At 38.6% G+C, this 15,587-nt stretch overlaps 1 protein-coding gene across 5 annotated transcripts in view; it reads right to left on the bottom strand.

Annotated features, from left to right (window-relative positions):
* The window catches only part of Scn3a (sodium voltage-gated channel alpha subunit 3), a 111,730-nt gene that overhangs the window by 38,045 nt on the left and 58,098 nt on the right, over positions 1–15,587 (bottom strand). For 3 of the 5 annotated variants that reach the window (NM_001437770.1, XM_087653744.1, NM_013119.2), the window contains 5 exon segments: positions 1,764–2,120; positions 3,210–3,383; positions 10,452–10,690; positions 11,523–11,655; positions 12,821–13,021. In NM_001437770.1, the coding sequence (NP_001424699.1) occupies positions 1,764–2,120; positions 3,210–3,383; positions 10,452–10,690; positions 11,523–11,655; positions 12,821–13,021 (1,104 nt within the window). 5 annotated transcript variants of the gene reach the window in all.

Raw genomic sequence — 15,587 nt, forward strand, 5'->3', positions numbered from 1 at the left:
GCTTCATGTGTACAAATAACCAATTTATCTAATAACCTGCTAATTTGTATAAAGCCAGTACGTAGCAGAAACAGATTTCTTTGGTCCAGAGGCTACAAACTGTGATGGCAGAGATAGCGAATTACACAAGGGTTAATATATTTCCTGTCAAGCATACTTTAAAACATGGGTGTTCAAATCGTGTAGAAAACTGGAGAAAATTCCAGAACGTTCTAAGGTTCAGCCATACTCATATAATGTAAATCCCTTCTCTCCTTAGGTTTGTGGAGTGTCGCTGTGACTCACTGCAGTGGATACCTGGGGGTTTGTGGCTATTACAGGGATAACTCACAATGTCTGATGTAAAAGGATATTTAAGCACAGGGATCATTTTAGCCTAAAATGTAATTACTGAGTCTCTTTATATAGTAGGAGGACAAATGCAAACTAGGATCTCTGGGTTGTTTTCTATTTAAACATCATATTTTTATCTGAATCTAGGGCACTTTTCTATTTTAAGAAAATAATGTGTATGTCCCACTATCGTTCTTTTGAGTATTATTTGAAGTGTACCCCTTAAAAGGAAGACCTTATATGACTATGTAGGTACTTACTATATACATATATGATAGAGGAATTTAAGTATGAAAACACATGCCTTTATGTTAGGGCTTTTAAAATAGTTTCCATTTGTTCTTGGACAATTTCATCCACGAATACAAGATACACTGGCCATGCACTCCTCACCCCCACCCCTGCTACACCTATTCACAAGGCTCTCTTTTGCGTTCAAGTCGATTCCTTTTATTCGATGTGATCAACTGGAGCGCTGCTGTTAGCATGGCTTTTTTGAGGTAAGCAGGCTCAGCTGTGGGGAAGCAGCTCATGACAGTTTGTCCATCCTCTTCTAGAATCTAAGGAATGGCTGAAAGTATGTAAAATCTGATCTCTCTTGTGTCTATCTTCATTTCTGTCTCTGCCTCTCTCTGCCTCTCTGTCTCTGTCTCTGTCTCTGTCTCTGTCTCTGTCTCTGTCTCTGTCTCTGTGTGTGTGTGTGTGTGTGTGTGTGTGTTGTGTGTTTGTGTCTTTCTGTGTATGCTTGTATATACATACATACACGTTTGTATGTGTGGAATTATTCACCCTCCAATGTTATTTCTTTTAATAAAACAAATGCAGATAAGAACATATTTTGTACCCTACAGTAATTATAAACCACAACTGAAGTAAATTACTTTATATCTTTAACGTTTGACCTTAGAATTTGTGTCTAATCCACACCTTTAAATAAAACAGTGTGAATTATGGACATGTAAGAGGTAGTTGTATTTTTAGGGTTTAAAGAGATTATCATATCAAATAATGATATAGTGAGTCTAGATAAGGAAATACACTTTTTGACATGAAAAAAGTAAACTTAGTAGCTGTAACCCGCGAACATGCTTTTCATCCCCATATCCTCCATAGCAGACATTTTATTCCATGGTCACAGGGAGCTAGCTCTGACCTCAGAGAATTTAAATAATGTCATTCTGTAATTCCTGTAGGGGGTGTTGACACTGAAGTGCTGGCAGTAAAATTGGAGATATATTTACTGCTTAAGCCATTGTTTCCTACGGCCCAAACTCATTCTTTTTTTTTTTTTTTTTTTTTTTTTTGGTTCTTTTTTTCGGAGCTGGGGACCGAACCCAGGGCCTTGCGCTTCCTAGGCAAGCGCTCTACCACTGAGCTAAATCCCCAACCCCACTCATTCTTATTCACAAAGATCTGCAGTACATACGTACCACAAGGTTCCCAATCACCATGACCAACATGAACACAATAAGGCACATGGTCTGGCCCGCGACCTCCATGCAGTCCCACATGGTCTCTATCCACTCCCCACACAGCACTCGGAACACGATCAGGAAGGAGTGGAAGAAGTCGTTCATGTGCCAGCGCGGCAGCTTGCAGTCCACATTGATCTTGCAGACACACTCCTTGTAGCTCTTTCCAAACAGCTGCATGCCGACCACGGCAAAAATGAAGACGATGATGGCCAGCACCAGGGTCAGGTTGCCCAGTGCGCCCACCGAGTTGCCGATGATCTTAATGAGCATGTTCAGTGTGGGCCAGGACTTTGCCAACTTGAAGACTCGGAGCTGTAATGAAATGAAAGGAAATGTAGTACACTTGGAAGCCAGGCGATTATTTTATGAGTCGATCATAATGTAGATTCAAAACAAAAGGTCGATAATAATATTAGAGTTGTAAATCAAGTCAAATCATTTAAGTGCATTTCCCCTTTATAATTCTCCTTTAGACTTACTGAAAGATATAACTAAGAAAACATTACTTTAACTATAGACACTGTTAATACATCAATTGTCACTTTAGATTTTACTCTAGAAACTAAAAGGGAATGTTGAAAATGTGAATTACATTTTCCTTTTCTTAAAAAAGTTGTGAAATAAGCTAATTCAATTTTTAAAAGCTTTTGTTCAATTCGAAATACATATCTATCTGTATGTCTACATATATATACATACCTATATATATATATACATATATATATGAATTCTAAACAAAATGTAGGTACTTTCAACATTATTTTTGCTATAATTTAAAACATTTTGTGATATCGTTGTTTAAAATACCAAATGTGTCAAACATTTTTTTATGTGTTGATTTTGTTGTTTTGCTTTTGCTTTGGAGATACAGGCTCATGTAGCCCAGGCTAGCCTCTAATTTACGGTTTATCTAAGGATAAGTCTAAACTAGTTCTTCTGACTTCACCTCCCAAGTACTAGTGTTAGAGACATACACCACTGCTCCCAACTTCTACATGCTTTAAAGCAATTCCTCTAATAAGGTTGATTAAAATCCTAACATTAACTGGAGCTTAATAGTTTTATTTGCATTTCTTCTATTTCTTTTTTCTTTCTTCTCCTCAAAGCTATAAAATGAAAACAATTTCAGAGTAGAAAACCAATTTAGAAGGAATATATATATATTAATATATAATGTATTAATGTCTCCTACATATTGAATTGTGGAATATTTCAATCATTTTTTGTTATTTTTAGAAAATAGATTATACTTATCTTGAAAGGTCATGGTTGTACATTTCCTGGGGACATTGACTTATGTAATTAAAAATGCTATTGCACAAACTATGATAATTACATAAACATACATTTAAAAATAAATGCTATGCTTATGAGAGAGGAAACATGAAGAACAGAAGATACCAGTCTGAAGGACCGAAGCACAGACAGCCCCTCCACATTTGCCAGGCCTAGCTCCATTAAACTCAGGCTAACAATAATTCCATCGAAAATATTCCAGCCCTCTTGGAAATAATAATAGGGGTCCATGGCAATGATTTTAAGGACCATTTCGGCTGTGAAGATCCCAGTGAAGACCTGGAAGGAAACAGAGAGTGGCACTTGAGAAGCCCTAAGCTCAGAGGCTGCAGGACTTTACCAAGAACGTTAAACCATAGCAACTACAAACATCTGACTTTTAAACAAAACAGATCAATGTCAACTTTGTAACTTTTCCATAAGCCGGCATTGTGCTGAATAGATGTGTCTTTTTTAATGAACCAGCTGGGTTTCTAGGGAAGACAAACTTTAAGACCTTTCACTGTGCACATTTTCCACCTCTGTCTTGATAATAGCTGTGGCATAAGTGTCCTTCTGGTACACGTTGAGGCTACCAAGCAGCACATCTGCTTTTCTGTAGTGTTATAAAAATGTTGCGAAATACATTCTTGGAAATAAATCCACATATCATTGGGAGTCTAAAAAAATGCTTAAAATCAGTAAAAATATACATTTTTACTTGTACATTTTGTAGTTTTCTTTAATGGATTGCATTTTGTTCCCGTATTTTATAAACATTCTTGAAACAAAAGAGTGTCTGCCACAAATGTTTTGTAATCATGGTCTCTGGCTGCCTGCCTCAGAATTAAGGTTAATGGATTAATAGAGAAAGGAACTGCGTATTTAATTGGAACAAGCAAGAAAGTGTTCTCAGTATTACATATCCATAATTAAGATTAATATGGTGAGAATAGAAGAAATGTGTATTTGACAATAGAAACAAAACAGAACACATTAAACATTTATTTCAAATCTAAAACCACAGACAATAAAAACGGAAACAAATTATGGGCTGTGAAATTATTCCTGCCAAAGTGTTTTTAAATAGTCACCCTAAATCTCTATAGGGAAAGGGTCTATTTTATGATGGTAAAGTCAAAGTTAATAGAGTAAGTCAGCCTTTATCTTGAAGAAGCTCTGGCCAAATAAATTTACTAGAGTCATTTGGTATGTTAAAACATATTTCTTTTTAAAAATCCAGACCCACTCTTATTAAAGCACAAATATAGCCAATATGTCATTTTTAAATCTTACAAATATTTTAAAAGGAAGTGCCAATTTCTAAAATGTACATCAACTGCTCTTAGTCACGTGTCAGTCAGATGGACCTAAAATACACTGTAAGCAATGTGGAATACATTTTGAAAACATGATGTTTTCATTTTATATGATAGCTCACCATGGGACTTTTTAAATTATTATTATTATTTTACAAATAGTTTCCCTGGTGAACTTCAAATGAGCTCTCACTCAAATGAATTTGATTTCTGTAAAACTTTCAGAGGCAGATGTTATTTGAAATAAGCACCCTGGTGATAGAAATGCATTAAAACAAGCTAGGAACTCTTTAGCTAAAGGATCCTCAATATCCCTTCTTAGAGAAAATCAAAATCAATCTTTTTGGGTCTGCTGAGATGGCTAGCTCTCCTGCAGCTAGCAAATGCATAAACCAGAGTCAAGCTTCCCTCCAAAGAAATAACGCCACCATAAAACTTCTCCTTAAGAATATTTGAATGAACATTCTCATCTCAAAATCACAAGAATTTGCCTTAAAGCTTTCTAATGTAGGTCCTCAAAGCACTGGTAATGATGTTCTATTTTTCTGTAGTTTTAGTACTGTCAGGTAACTTGTCAAAGGAAAAGCTTCTCTAACATTATATGATGCATAGACTGGTTTATAGGATTCCTATACTAGGAGCTTGAATTTTAAAATGGCAGGATAAACAGACAAACAAACACCCCAAAACCAACATTCTGCAAAAATATGAAGTAGCAGAGAGAGACTCAATAGAGATTTTGAGGTCTCCAGATACTCAAACTGTGTCAACCCAATCATCCAGGAAGGGATGCAATGTTTATGTATTGTAGAAACAAACTACAAAAAGTCTACTCCTTAATCAAAGTCCAGTCAGAAGATTCCATAACCCTTTCCTAGTCTTTGGATCTTAATTCTGTCTACTCTCTCATGGTTTCCATCCATTAATCACTACATAGTTATTTGAGAAACAATAGGTTAGCCTGTTGAAACTATCATACGTTGGGAGCTTCAATAAACTCCCAACAAAGTATGACCACTTACTATGATGTACAATTTAGAACAAGTGAACTCTGTCATTAGGACTCAGACTTGAAGCTCTTTTGACTTCTGCTTTTCCACCTGATTATCCTATCGCCCAAATTATATCATCCCCACACTTACAGATACAACAGCTTCGACATTGGAAGACCATAAAAAAATCTATTTCCGTCCATAGTCTGGAAAGTTTTGAAAATATTCCTCATTTATTCAATTCCCCCAACATCCCAATATCCTGAGAAAAACATAAGGGCTCAGAGCAGGAATATTTTCCATTGACACTTCAATGAAAGGTTCATAAGGTTAATGCTGTGCATGTGGGAGGAAGGAAGCTGTTCGGTGAGAGCATGCTGGATGCTAGGCACACTGCTAGATTCTTCCAGCTCACCTCATTTGACCTGCACCGCAGCCTCAGAGATGGGCATCGTGACACCCATTTCAACAATAAAAGAACAAGGCGCAGAATGTTGTACATTTCCGGAGAGTATATTATTCATCTACAGTGAGAGTTATAATCTGGTCTGACTGGCTGTTGACTCTTAAGTGACTGTCATTTTTACAAAAACCTGGCTCGGGAAGCAGCCTCTTTGGGAGTAGAAGTAACCAGTCATTTGTTTATTGAGGAACTGCAATGTAGACACAGTGGGAGACACAAAACAAAAAGGGATGCAGGGTCTGCCACGGAGAAGTTCACAACAGATGGGAAAGCCACAGCTTCTGGTGTGAGAAAGTTCATTAGGGAATAAGCTGAAGTTGCTTAATGTGGGCTGAATACCATGGTAGAAAAGAAAAGAGGATGAAGAGGAACTTGGAAGAATGTGAATTGAGATTTGAGAACATTCTATATGTGGACTATTTAAACACATAAACTTTGGTGTGGTGTTTGTGTGGTGCTGTGACAAAGTTTTTCTGATGTGGCTTGTGGGGGGGGGTTGTTATAAAGGGAACAACAGACATTAATGCCAGAAATATTTTTTTAAAGTTTTTAAGAGTAAAAGACAAATACCCTGAAGGAAAAACATAATGGATTTTTCTATCAAGTAGACATGGGAAATAAAGAAAACGTTAACTCCACGTGGTTCTAACAATTCTAAGCTTTGTGGCTAGAAGGCTCTGTTAAACGTGACACAAAATTGAAGTGAGGATGATAGCGCTTCTCATAAATGGTGGGACGGATGGCTATTCAGCTGAGACTATACAGTGCTTAAAGCAATCCTAGGCCAATGATCTGTGTCAGCAGGGCACAAGGAATCAAGGAATCAAGCTCATGCTTTATAGTATTGTCCCTAAAGTTGCTGGGACGTGAACATATTGAGTGCAAAAGCATCATGAATGATGTAAGGAGTCAAAAAGCCGGTAACAGCAGTCACAGAGAGTATCAGGGAGGGAGTGATTGGCATGTTCAAGAAAATAATTGGGACAGATTGAGCATCACAGCATTATAGGTGTGAAAGTTGAAGAAAAGGGAGGGTGTTCTCCCGAGACCAACAGTACAGAGAGGATGAGGTGAGTTATAAATATGCATATTTATACCTCTGTCTCCCCAACACCCCTCTCCACCCTTCTGGTGGGACTAGTTTCTCCACCTGTGTGACCACTCGGGACGGCCATGTTTTCAAATGGCCACTCCAAGTCCTCCTTCTGAGGCTGGTTATACAAGAAGTGACTGTCTATGAAATATGCCCAACATAGTTCTATCTATCATGCTGGAATTCAAAAAGGAATTTATCCTTTTTTTTTTTTTTTCGGATTAAATGATATGAGATGTACCGCCTGTGAGCTTCGCTATCCCTGAGAGATGACGCAAGTGTTTGCACTGCCCCCAATACCAGTGCATCTTCACCCTTCACAAAGCTTGGCCCTTTGTCTTTTGTGCTTGAGGAGGCAACTCTATCCCCATCATTCAAGTACTCCTTGGATAGTAAAAGGAAGGTGTCAACTAATAAATATGTAAACTCAACTATTTAGTTGAAGCTCTAGGGAAGAGATAGTAGGAGTGAAGAAAAATCAGGCAGAAGAAATAAAAGCCTAATATTTGGGGGGAATTAGGTCTAGTTTATAACGAATTCACCTTTACACCCTTCAAACTGAAGAGACTCACGTGGCTCAAGGCTTAACTTCCAAAATACTTTCTATCTATCAAGGACCTTAGGACTTCTTTTCACCCATGTTCCCTCCCTGTTTTCTCCTCTCCATCTCTCTCCCGTTTCTTTTGGATCAGCATCTTACTATGTAGCCCATGCTGGCCCGGGAACCATGGTTCTTCCTGCCTCAGCCTCTCGAGCATTCGGATTTTCAGCGTGTGCCGCCATGCCTACTTCTGATCATCCTATTTTGAAGATACAGTTCTCGTTAGGGACTTTACATCCTAACGAATGGGGATTTCTAACGCAAACCTGATAGGAATAATGAGAAAACCTGTTTTGTAGAGTACATTCGTTGGTCACAACTGGAGATCCTTGCAGTAGAAAGCCCTGGCTAGAGCTCTTGGATCAGAATAATGTGATCAGCCTTAATGCCTTAACCAGCTGAGCAGCATTCACTTTCATTTATGACTCCACAAAGGAGAGTCGTATGCTCCAGTTAAAAAGTACTTCCCAGAAACTACAGTAAAGAATCATTTATCCCAAATAGTTTGTGGGAAACATTTCTGGACATTAGGCACTGAGGATTCAGAAGGAAAAGAGAACACTCATTATGATTCTCTTGCTGTCTTTCATATGGTATAAGTGTTCATTAGTACTATATTTGACACGTTCAATTATAAGGACAAATTTATGTCTAAATGCAAAAGGTTAAAATATTAAACAGTCATGTAGCACAGGGGTTACAGACAGCACAATTATTATGCATGTCCGTGTTTTATGGTCTAAGAGGAAAAAAGTCCATCTGTACAAAGGCACAAAGGCAAGTTCAGCTCATCTGAGTGAGAAGGAAGGATAAAGCATAAATGCACTCTTATTCAATTATGTGTTAGAATCGACACTTTTTGTTCTGATATTACAAAGTGCACTACAGGTGTGCTATGATGCTAACTAGCTCTTGGCAGGACAAGGACCCAGGGGGAGCAAAACATTCCATTCAGGTACTCCAGAGGGAATGTAAAACTGATTCTTGAATTTTTTTCTTTTTCTTTTTTTTTAAAGATTTATTTATTTTATGTATAAAGTACACTGAAGTTGTCTTCAGACACACCAGAAGAGGGCATCAGGTCCCATTACAGATGGTTGTGAGCCACCATGTGGTTGCTGGGAATTGAACTCAGGACCCCTGGAAGAGCAGTCAGTGCTCTTAACTGCTGAGCCATTTTGAAGGGCTTTGGAACATCCTGAGCTGGTCAGTGTTTCCTATACTATGTGCTTCAATGCTCAGAATGCCCCTAAAATGTGTTCACAATCATGATTTCTGGGTTCTACAAATGGCTCGGATATAAACATGGAAAAACCAGTACATAATATCATGCAGGTACAGACGATAAGTATTGTATCTTAGTGAACCAGAGAGCAAACCATTTTCCTGTAGATCAATGAAAAAGATATCCAATAGAAAAATAGCATCTTTAAATAGTCAAAGTCTCGCACAGTGCAGTTTTCCACATTTTGACTGCTACTGAATGTTTCAAAGAGCAAGCTAGCCAAAATCAAATAGATAAAAGTGTTCAAGTCTTTGGGTGGTTTTCTTCAGTGGACTTCTGTGGGCAACCAAAGGAAGGCCTGGGTATATGAAGGTTTGAACGAATATGTATTGTTGACGTGAGGCACCAAGTCAAGAATCTTAGCCTCAGAACCATGGGGGAAAATGAGCAAAGCCCTCATCCTGGAAGTGAGGATCAAAGGAAGAACAAAGCCTTCCTCTGGTGCACCTGCAGCCCATGATGTTGATAGTGTGTTCAGAAAGCGTCCAGCATAGTTTCTGCCTACCCCATATTTACACTCTGAGGACTGCACCTCAACAAAGACTGTTTTACTGAGATGGACTAAACCTGCCCACTTGATCCAGCTGTGTAGAATAACCCTGCCTCTTTGCTCACCTGCGTGTCTGAACACTACTTCCTTGGTCAACCATAGGCAACTACTCCATCTCTCTGTTCAACTCTATGTAATGAACACACTGAGCTTCCAGGCACTGCAGTTTCTCTACCAGAGAGCCCACCCACTGAGTCCCAGCTAATCTGTGTCTGTTTTCTTTTCTTTAGTCCTTCGCTGTCTCCATCAGGCCCATCCCTGGAGCCTTGCAAGGATACAACAACCTTCACAGAAAGACAAAGCATCCAGGTATTTGCTTACTGAAGATTAAATATCTATCAGTACTTTATAATTGGCAATGAACGCTATACTGAGTTATTTGTAAGTCACAGGCCTAGGGATGATGTTATGGATGTGTTATAGGCTGCTTAATTGGGTTTGAATACGACAAATCATCTTGAAACGTAATAGAGCATTTTAATGTTGTCGAAACCAAATTCTAGGCATATCTGGGAAAGAACAGGTTAACTGATGCCAGTTTTAAAGTCTGAAAGAAACGTGAGGGTTGTTTGTTTGCAAATACATCTTAGTATACTCTTCCTTATGGCCACTTACCTTCCCATACTGAAGGTCCTACCAATGCATTTTACCAATTATTTTCTCCATTGGTTGATTACCACTAAGGATACTTATTATTACCTTATTCACTTCTAAATTATTATGCCTTTTAAAAGTAAAGATTGATTCTTTGGCTATCCTTTCAATTGGGTGTGGGTTCTGTGACGACCCTGCAAATTCAAGTCTTGTGGCCCTCATGTTTCCTTTGAGCCTTCATTTCCAGTATGTAATCCTTTATAGCGTGAGGGGCTGCTAACCATTATGGTTAATCTGCAAAGATACTGTCCTGCGTGATCAGCATCAACACAGATGAAATTCAGACTCCATCTGAGGTGAGCTGTAACACTCCTTTAGATGTTTCTTCTTGTGAGGAAAGAAGATACAGTTTGGTACAGCATTGCCATCTCTTTTTCTTTGTTACATTGTTCCCTTCCCTATAGCACTTACCAGGTTTCCCACAGTCAGCACACTGCTGAACTGCTGGGTCATGGGATAGTGCTCCATGGCCATGAACAGTGTATTTAATACGATGCAAATTGTTATGGCAAGATCAACAAATGGATCCATCACAATTAAATTCACAAGATGCTTCACTTTTAACCATGCATCACAGCAGTCCCAGATCAAAAACACATTGGCGAATCTATACCAGCATGGTGGGCACTTCTGTCTAGATTCTTCAAGTTCTGGTGGGTAATAAAGAAGAAAAACATTCAATAACTGTATAAGTTAATTACTGTTCCTAGTAAATGACATATTGTTTGTAAAACATGCTTATTCACAGACATAGAAATTCACAGTACTGGGATTAATAGACTGTATAGAAAACAATCTTATGTATTTTACCTTATTACATATGGAAATCCACAAAATGCTCATTAAAATGCATGCTGATACTGACCCACTTTTAATATAAGCAAGTACTTTAAGTTTAATATTCAACCTCAAGGTAAGTAATAATGAAGCAAAAAAATGCAATATATCACTATCAAAAAAACTTGTAAAGGAAACTCTATGGGGATTTTTAAACAGTGAATAAAATTACCAAATGTTTGTGTCAGTTTTTCACAGTTGTGAATGCAGATGACAGAAAAGGCACATTTTGGGGACCCTCAATTGAGTGGAACACAGGCTTGGCTTTGTCCAACTCATTGCTGTCCCTCTCTAACCCTGACATCATTGACCTTTACACAACGAGGCTGAAAGAAAAGAAGGTGTACTCTGATGGGTAATATAACACTAGAAAAAGTCTTCAGTGATATGAACTCAAGGGGGAGAAATGCCACGCTACAGCAAAGTAAAAACTCAAGTAAAAGAGAATCAGATTAATGCTCTCTTTTATAAGCACTATGAAAGATGTACCATCTCATTCGTGTGTGTGTGTGTGTGTGTGTGTGTGTGTGTGTGTGTGTAATCTCACAATGTTAGACTTGAAAATCCATTAGACTGTGTGCGAAAAGAAGCTGTGTTGAGAGCAGACAGTCCATGGAAAGCGGACCCTCACAGTCTGCATCTTACCCTCCATGGTGTTGGTCAGGATACTGGCTATGCTCATGGCTCTTTGTCTTCCAGAGGAATCCTCCAGCATTTCCATCGAAATCTGGTAAGAACTTAGCCTTCTCTTCCTGACTTCCGTTTCAGTGGTGGTACCCTGCAAACCAAATACTGATGGCTCAAACCACCCTTCTCCATTGACAACACAAGAATATATAGCATCTCTCTGGAAAACCATGCTTCATGCAAGTTTTTTTTTTCAGGTAACAATCTCAAGTAATAATAAGACACTATTGGATAGATTATCACAGTCTATAAAGACTTTTTATTTTAAAGACCACAGATCCTTTGCCAAGAGTTCACTGGCTGGATGCAATCTTATAAGGCAACCATTTTACACACGCATTTTAAACACTATGGCAAAGTTTAGGGGAAATATTTTTATAAGCATGCTATAATTAGTTTTTCATTTAAATACAAATTATTCTTCAACTTATAGCAGTGAGGAATAGGTCAATCTTTCCACAAAACTAATTATTATTATATAGTCTCAAGGCTGGGTTATTTTCTTTGAGGCTATATTGACAAACTGACATATATGGGCCATTTTTTTCCATGCACAAACACAGATGTACAATGAAATGTGTGTGCTTTCCTGAGATTTCTTTATTTCCATATGGCATCTCATCAACACGTTTTATTTGGGAATATTTTTTTCAAATAGCACTGTAACATCGACAGTTGTATAAAACCGTCCATCGTTAATACATTGGTCATTACAATATTTAGTTGTACGAATACAAACATTTCAGAATATGGCCTGATGGATGATTGTATAATTTAAGGGACACATTAATAACAAAGATCTGATTGTGAAAGTGCTCATTATTTTGTATTTGCAATAAACCGGCTGAAGTTGTAGATTTATGCTTTATCTCAGATTCTAAATTTTGAATACTTTTAACCTAAAAAGGTTCCACACAAGTCAAGTTTGGGTTTTTTTGCTTTTTTTATTTTTGTTTTGTTTTATTTTGTTTTTCATTCAATTAATCATGTTATTTTAAAGCACTTTCATTTGGAGGAATTAGGATCACAGAACAGGCTCAACTGCCCAGGCCTGCATTTTTTTTTTTTTCAATTGAAGTGTCACTAGTAGCTGGTTTATGTATTATCACCTCTGGCGCGAGCCATCCAGTAGGTGACGTAAGAGCTGAGAGTCCACCCACCAAGGAAACCACACCATTGCAATCCACAGTGCTGTGCATCTTCCCATTTGCTGGAAGCCCTGGCACCATCCTGGATGACATACTGGCCTGACTAACGTTACTGTTGCGTCGCTCTCCAGGTCTGTGCGGCACAAACAGGGAGTCTCTCCTGCTCTCGCTGTCCTCGAAGGTGCTGTGCTCATCGTCTGCAAAGTCATTCTCAGACCCCACGTCCTTCGCCCGACCTCTGAAGCTGAAAATGCTCGTTTTGCTATTGCGTCTTGGGGAAAACAGGGAGCCACGGATACTCAAGAGAGACTGAGGAGAAAGCAGGAGGGAAGAGATCGGGGCAGGGTGGGACATAATTGTTTAATAAATCTTTGGATTGCAGAAACCGTTTGCTTTTGGGTCACTGTCAGATTTTTCTTAAAAACAGGTAAATGGAATTCATAGGGACATATAGGTGTCCTTTTTTAATATTGAAGACCGCAGTGCAAACGTCAGGATACATTTCATTATAAAGCCTGCCCCTCTGAGATTCCCTATTCACAACTGACTAAATCCCCAAACACTTCATCTAAACTTCACTCTTGCACTGTGAGGTGGACTGTGCCATCGCAATGGGAGTGGGGGAAGGTGTACACAAACAGAAGGTAGCTTTCACCGCTCAGGGCTGTGGTCTGAAGGGCATGCAACTTGGGGAAAAAGTGCCTTGAGGCTGTTAGTTCAGATACTAAATATTTATATCAAATTCCAAAAATACCTAAATTGTCACCTTGATAACTGTAGTATTGAAAAGGTTATCACTGTGTCTTTGCTCTCCTCTGGCTTCTACCAGAAAGGTCTCTAGACACATGGGAAGTGTGTGACAGAACTTATCTTCCAGATTTTCTAACCATTTCCAACAGGACTACCAGTGATTCACTTGATCTGAGGGTCTATGTGTCACAGCAAATGTAAGAGGATTTTAATACTATCTGTGGTACTCTGCCTACTAAAAGTGTAACACTAGCTCAAAGAACCAAAGTAAATAGCAGGACTACAACGAAGATGATTCCTGTGACTTCTTGTTTATTCCACTAATGAGAGCTAGGTAACTCGAAATAAAGACACCTTGGGCTTTCTCAATTTTCTCCTTTCCTGTGCTGGGTAATGTACCCCTGCCACACTCACTATTGGCTAGGCAAGCCCATACTACTGGGTTACATCCCAGCCTACAAACATGTTTATCAGATACATTTATAAATAAACCGATAAGCTGTTCTTTAATACCAGAAAATAAGATGCATCTTATATCCTTCTTTGACTCTTTGAATGGATTTTAAACTACATTGACTAACTCAGGCTTAATTTTACTTTGGTGATAGTTTCTAAAAGTACTCCTGGTCAGGGAATAAAATATTTGTTTTCTCTCCCCATCATTAATAATGGTATTTCTTTTATTGTCCTCTTATTCCCTGCCTCAACTCTCTTCATAACCACTATAATAATATAAACACTCGTGTGTGCGTACACAGACGTACACACACACACACACACACTTAAATGCACATGCATGCACCACATAGCGTTGTGTGATACATGGAGGGAGGCACATGCTTATTGTACTAGCTCTTGGGAGGCAGAAGTAGGAAGATTGAAAATTTTAGGTCAGTCAGTGTTCCATTGCAAGATTCTGTCTCAAAAACAAATCAACTCAAAACAGAAGAGACTAATATATTAACATATGTGTGTATATGGTGATAAGTTAATCACACACTGGCAGCCACTGGTTTGCGCTCCCATTTTCTCCACCAGTATAGAACCAAACAGAATCTTAGTGGAGAAAACACAGGAAAAACAGTTTCAGTTCGTTTTTGTTTTTGTTCTTGTTCTTATCTCTCTGCCTAGTTAGCCTAGATTGACTGCCTTGGGTCTCATTTTTAAGTCTATGATTATGATTTTCCCCACGACTGCCTTCGTCCTTTGGAACTTCTTAAAAGGAACTTTTCATTCTGAAATCTGTCTTTTGTTGAGTAAATTCTCTACAGGGTGCAGTAGCTGTAGGGAGTGCTGAAGCTGTCCTATGTCTCTACAGCACCCAGTTCAAACAAGAGTGTGGGGTCAGTGCCAGGCACGCATTCGACTGATTTCTTATCCAAGAACTTAAAGCTGTGTTCTTCACTTTAAGATGGGCTTAGTCCCACCCTTGACTGTGTAATAAGATACCTGCTACAGGAGACTGAGTGCTTTGAAACTTCCCATACAAATCACTTTGTACATTAAAAACTGTATTTACAGGGAATTAAATTTGGAATTCTGAGCACATTTGAATATATATATACCAAGAGTTCATTTGTTAGAAACATAATTCCACAATGGGGCAGCTTTTTACAGATAGAACCTTCATGAATAGATTAATGCTTTTCTGAGTTCCATCACAGAGTTTGTTTCCCTCTCATCTCTTCTGAATGAGGCCTTTTGTCCTTCCCCTCATAAGGCTCTCTCAGAAACCAGGATGAAGCCATCTTCATGTTCCAGCCCCTAGATTATATGTCAAAATACAGATCTGAATAAACCACCCACTGTCCGGTGTTTAGCTATACACACACACACACACACACACACACACACACACACACACACACACACACACACCATGGTGAAGACATAGTAGATGCGATTACCTAACTTGGATTTTCAACCCACCTTCCAGCCAATTCTAAACCCAGCCGGATCTCTATACACAGAGATATATAAGCTCATGTTTCTCTCTGGTACAGCTTACATTAATTTCTAGGAAGGTTAAGTATAATAATCTTATTCTACCTGTGTTCTAAAGCTGTCTCTGGAAGTCAGAATCTGCTTATGTTACAATCCTTGGGGGTATGTGGTATGGTTTTGT

This window comes from Rattus norvegicus, chromosome 3 (assembly GCF_021556685.1).
Source record: "Rattus norvegicus strain SHRSP/BbbUtx chromosome 3, alternate assembly SHRSP_T2T, whole genome shotgun sequence".
Classification (NCBI taxonomy): Eukaryota; Metazoa; Chordata; class Mammalia; order Rodentia; family Muridae; genus Rattus; species Rattus norvegicus.